The sequence below is a fragment of the Paramormyrops kingsleyae genome, chromosome 22, assembly GCF_048594095.1.
Source record: "Paramormyrops kingsleyae isolate MSU_618 chromosome 22, PKINGS_0.4, whole genome shotgun sequence".
Lineage (NCBI taxonomy): Eukaryota > Metazoa > Chordata > Actinopteri > Osteoglossiformes > Mormyridae > Paramormyrops > Paramormyrops kingsleyae.
In genome coordinates this window covers 4806164-4812163 of record NC_132818.1, presented here as the reverse complement: position 1 = coordinate 4812163, position 6000 = coordinate 4806164, and the positions used below count along the sequence as shown (strand labels likewise).

Sequence of the window (6000 nt, the reverse complement as noted above, 5' to 3'; positions counted from 1 at the left end):
AATTAATTGATAGTTTATTATCCGCACGGAGCGGGGAAGCAGGAGTCGGGTGAACAGGGCATTTAATGAGGATAACACACTGAGGAACACGTAACCACAGCACAGCGCTAACACGCTAATGACCGGACTGGAGAAACATATTCTAACGCGGACTTAAATACACAAGACGAATTGGACACAACTAGGAACAGATGATAACATCGGGCTTCCACACGAGGTGAATGAGGGGGCGTGGCAAATGGGAAGATCGGACGACCGGGACCTGACACGTCTTTCTAGAGGTTTCTATTATGTAGTACAATAGTCATGGAAAATGAAAAAAAAAACAGCATTTTACATCCATTAATTTATTTTATTTTTTATTCTTTTGTTTTTATAACAAGATTAATATTCATGTTTATGATGCACACAAGTTATGGGCCTCTATCTGTGAGAGTATAGTACTTTGATGTCTTGTAACCTAAAGTAGCATATTGATGAAATACAAAAGTTAGAAACTACAGGTAAAAGCAGTAGCACAATTTGATGTTTTCTTAGACCCCAAACTAGGAATAGTGTTTAAGTTCTTTCAATATTTCTTTGTTGTGATTTAATGGATGACACAGACAAAATTAGCTATACCTTCCACAATTACTCATTATAATTTTATTGATTAAATTAAATTGTGCAGGACATAGGATTGTTTAATAATGGCAGAAGTTTCTGGCAAAAGTAAAGGATTAAAAACAGTCATAACTTAGAACTTTTGGTAAGACAGAATAATGAAAAAAAGTCTTAAGAAAACCATTTACCCTTTGTGTGGTAGTTCTACAGAAATGGTAAAACAATGAGTTTGCCATTAGGCATGAATAAGCACTTAGTGATTCTCATATTCCTGATCCAGCTAAAAGAAGGAAAAGAGGAAAAGAAAAACAGTGGGATCTATCTATACCCTCACCATGGGAGATTTGAAACTGATTAAAAGAAGAGAAAAGGGAAAAAAAAACTTATGACTGCTTAAAGCTGATTAACCGACAGCCTATACTGTCTATACCAGGTAGCCAATCTTATCCACAAAGGGCCGGTGTGTATGCAGGTTTTTGGGATAACCTGTAGGTCAGCTGTTCAAACCCAGGTGTGAGGACTCTTCAGCCAATCAGTCCTCTAATTATTAAGCTAATTAGGCAGGTGCAGCAAAAACCTGCAGACACAGTGGTCCTTTCTGGATTAGATTGCCCACCCCTGGTCTATACAGTACTGATGAAATGCTTACTATGGACAGACTGACACATCAATAAATTGTAATAAATACCCCCCCCCCCAACCTTTATGATCCAGGTTATAGTAAACAGAGACCCACGTTCCTCCTTCTTCAGTCCCACCTGAAATCATGTCCAACCGTTTCATAAAATTTTATATTATATGGTCTATAAAAGTCATGCAGCTGTTCGATGATGTCCTGGTCGATCTGTACGTGAGGCCTCCCTTTCGACTTGCCTAGACATCGCGGTGAGCTGCTACTCTCTGGCTTCTTCAGGCAGGGGAAGCCTTTAGTCTTGTTAAAATAAAAGTGCTTGTCTGTGACGATGCGTTTGAGCCCCAGGAAATCCTGCACCCGGCCCAGCTCTCCGGCCGGATCCGTGATCAGCCGCTCGCCACTGACGAAGTGCATCTGGGAGAGCCGGAAGTACTGAAGCCAGTTCTCCAGGTGTAGCGTGTAGAGGCCGATGCGGATGGCATTCCAGGAGGTGTCCACCGTCCCCAGGCTCCTGTTCTTAAAGGCCAGGTCTTCGAAGCTGGGGATGTCGGGCTTCTTGGATAGGGTCTGGGTGTAGTCTGAGATAGCCCTTGTCACAGGGTTGCGAACTACCACAATCAGCTTGGTGTCCCGGGACATGCTGGAGATCCGTCTCGGAGCCTCCAGTGTCACAAAATAGCTGGGCGTCTTCTCCATGGTGATCTGGCTGTCCAGAGTCCTCGGCATCAAGCCCCTGCACGTGGAGAGCAGAAATCAAGAAAAAAGGTCAATTTTACATGCTCTACGATATAAACTGAAAAATTTCAGTATATATAGCTAATCTATTTGCTCTATTAGCGTATTCAGTCTTCGTTTGACAAGTGTTCTTACTTCATACAACATATTAGGGCCAGATCGAGGAAAACAACGAATATGAGTAATCGAAGTCATAATATTACGAGATAAGAGCCATCATTTATGAGAATAAACTCATAATAGTACAAGAATAAAATTGTAACTTTAGGCTGTCTGTTATTTTAGAGGGGAGATATAAGAAGGCTACGGAAAGCTTCTCCCAGACCAGCGGTTTCAGAAAGTGGGGGGAGAGGGGGTCGCAAGATGATTTGCGGAATAGGTCTATAAGCATAACGTGAAAAATATCTTATTTTAACTGTTGTAACCGGGCTACTGTCCTAGCCGACAGGAACCTTCATTTCATGTAGACTGAACCCAGAAAACACCTGAAAGTGAGGCATCTGTATGGTGTCGTCATATCAGACGATTCACCTCCTACAGACAGCTCACATCTGTATGGTGTCGTCATATCAGACGATTCACCTCCTACGGACAGCTCACATCTGTATGGTGTCGTCATATCAGACGATTCACCTCCTACGGACAGCTCACATCTGTATGGTGCCGTCATATCAGACGATTCACCTCCTACGGACAGCTCACATCTGTATGGTGTCGTCATATCAGACGATTCACCTCCTATGGACAGCTCACATCTGTATGGTGTCATATCAGACGATTCACCTCCTACAGACAGCTCACATCTGTATGGTGTCGTCATAGCAGACGATTCACCTCCTACAGACAGCTCACATCTGTATGGTGTCGTCATATCAGACGATTCACCTCCTACGGACAGCTCACATCTGTATGGTGTCGTCATATCAGACGATTCACCTCCTACAGACAGCTCACATCTGTATGTTGTCATATCAGACGATTCACCTCCTACAGACAGCTCACATCTTTATGGTGTCGTCATATCAGACGATTCACCTCCTACAGACAGCTCACATCTGTATGGTGCCGTCATGTAAGACGATTCCCCTCCTACAGACAGCTCACATCTGTATGGTGTCATGTCAGATGATTCACCTCCTATGGACAGCTCACATCTGTATGATGTTGTCATATCAGACGATTCACCTCCAACGGACAGCTCACATCTGTATGGTGTCATCATGAAATACGATTCACCTCCTACGGACAGCTCACATCTGTATGGTGTCGTCATGTCAGACGATTCACCTCCTACAGATAACTCAATGGCACTGACAGATTTCTACCATTTAAATTTTCAATTTTTTGTGTTTTTCTTTCCTTTACTCTCAATAATTGTCTTCCTTTATTTTGTGATAATTTTTGGTTGAAAATAAAATCACCTTCTCAGGGTACTGTAAATGAGGCAGAATTATAGACAGATGGTTTATTGACTAATTTCAACTAATGAGAACAAGCAACCGGCTGTTGCCTGAAAAGTCAAGTATTCAAGAAGAACCAAGCAGACAGGCATTGCATTTTCTAGAAAGCTGACTTAAAACATTTTATATTATATAGTTTGCAACACAATGAACAAAGAAGCAAACACAAACAAAAGTGTACTGCTTATAACAACAATAATGAAAATATATTTTGACATGTTTTTAGGTACTATGTGTTTTTGACAGATTAGTAGTGAATTACCAGTGAGCCTATTGTAAATTTTTGTTAATTCAAAGCTTTGCAAGTTTTTATGTTTTGAATGTGGATTAGACATAAATTGCATGCTTCTAAACTTTCTTCAAATACTAGGTGTGTAAGAACCGAGTATGTTTATCATCACTGACTGCAGCTCAGTGGCAAAATGGTAAATAAGCTAATGAATGTGTTTATTATTTAATACATTCTGGTTAAAGTTTTCAGCAATGCTGTCTCACATCACTGGGGTTGGGAGCTGAAATCCTGCCCCCAATGCGTCTGTCTGCCATTTGCGTGATTTCCCCTGTGTCACCTGAGCTGCTTCCAGGTACTCTGCTCTCCTCCCAGTGACCAAAGCCATGCAGTTAGGCCACAGTTCCTGTAGTTGGTCTGTTTTGTAATGGGCTCTTATCTGTCGCGGGTGTTTCCCCTGCCAAGTGCCCTGTGCTGCCACGGACAGCAAGGGGGTCCAGCCCCCATTGACCAGGATAAGCATTTAGAGGCAGATACAACTGACGGACCAATGGATGGCTAGGTGTTCTTATTTTGGAAAAATTAAATGATCTGCAAGCCATAGAACATGCATAATTAATTTCATATTTTTATGTGAAGTAAATGTTGTGAAATTTATTGAAAGTCGAGCAGTATTCAGCTTGATGCACTTGGCCACACTCATTTTGTTCTTCCACAAATGAGAAAGTGTGAGCAAGCACTGGCCAAACCGGATCACGCCAGCCGCACTGCCAGTTTTCTGCCTGACAGGTCACGCTTCTGCTGGGCCAAACACCATGTCCCCAGTAACTGATAGGATGCATGGCTCCGAGACCAAGTGTGCAAAGTAGATGTGGAGAGAGAGAGAGGAACTGGGATAATCCAAATACAAGCAGCCATAAAAATGCTGCAAAAAACCTAGACACAGAACTGACCAACACCATGCATTAGGGTGGCCCTTATTATATAGTGAAAAAAATAAAAGTTTGAATTTTATTACTCTGACCCTCTAGAATCTTTCCTTTTATATTGAAAATAATTCCCCTAAATTTTTTTTACATTTGAACAAATTCCACAGGTTGCTCAAAGGCCAGGAACATAAGGCTGGCCAATCACGCAATAATTCTACAGATACAAAAACCAATAGCTATGAGAAATTGAGAAACATGAATCATATTTATTTTAAACTACTAAGTGACAAATCACAATTAGTCTCTGTTAATACATAGTGTAAATCAAGAAGTCTTTATCTTCAGGGATGTTCATTATATTTAGTGCATCTTGATGTGCCACATCAAAAAGATCTTCAAAATCTTCAGTAAATGCCTTCTCATTTTCAATTTGTTTAGCAGACCTTCTGTATGCATTCTTCTTTAAAGCCTGATATGTCTTGTACAGATTTTCTACTTTCTTAATCATGTCTTGCTTGTGCTGAATGGGAATTCTTGCTCTCTTCCAAAATTTCTCTACTTTCTCAACAGTATTACTTGCAGCTTGTCTTAATGGATTTTTGTTTTCAATGTGACAGTACAGAAAGTGTCCTAAAACTTGCTTCTTAGAAGGCAACTTTGCACCTGTGATATCTGCTTCAGGCGATAGCAGGTATGACTTTTGACGTTTGGATTTCTTTACTTTCATTGCCTGTTTGCCAATTGCCTCCATTTTGTCATCAAAGCTGAATTAGCTGATGTCTGGTTCCTAAATTTGATCAATACTCTCACTTGCACTGTACAGTGTACATGTATAAATACAACATTAAATAGGTCTTTTGATACAGTCAGTAGACTCAGTACTAATTTATGTAAGCCTTGTTTGTTCACTGTGGCTTTGGTTGATGATGAATATACTCAGACAAGGCCCAACAGAGATCATCAATAAAGTAGGCCTATACTATGGTACCCTTCATGAAATATATGAATACTGAACAGACCAGAAGTGTAATTCCCACTATAATACTGTATATTGTCATTATTGTGACTATAGTGGTTAACACGGCCTATTTGTCATATAGCACTGATTAGCTGACCATTGAGCAACCTGTTACAATTGGTATATTGCCCTCAAACTTTACCAGAATTATTTTTTTATTATTTGGAAACATATAACAGGGTCAGAGGAAGAGTTTTCAATACTTCAAAAATAAGGGCCACCCTACCATGCATGCAAGACTCTGACCAAGCGAATCTCTTAACTAGGAAACAAGATGCCAGCAAAGAAAAGGCAGATCCTGAGTCAGACCAGCAGACAAAAATAACCCAATAAAGGAGGAAGGAAAACTCAGGCAGCCAGAGTTTTATGGGAGTGACGGGTTTGAGTCCCGA

General features: G+C 40.7%; 1 protein-coding gene across 2 annotated transcripts in view; it reads right to left on the bottom strand.

Moving 5' to 3' along the window:
- Positions 1-407: 407 nt before the first annotated feature.
- The window catches only part of hs3st2 (heparan sulfate (glucosamine) 3-O-sulfotransferase 2), a 44322-nt gene continuing 38729 nt past the window's right edge, over positions 408-6000 (bottom strand). For both annotated transcript variants that reach the window (XM_072705087.1, XM_023816526.2), the window contains exon 2: positions 408-1970. In XM_072705087.1, coding sequence (XP_072561188.1) covers positions 1352-1970 — 619 coding nt within the window. In that variant the 3' untranslated portion in view covers positions 408-1351. The remainder of the gene's footprint in view (positions 1971-6000) is intronic.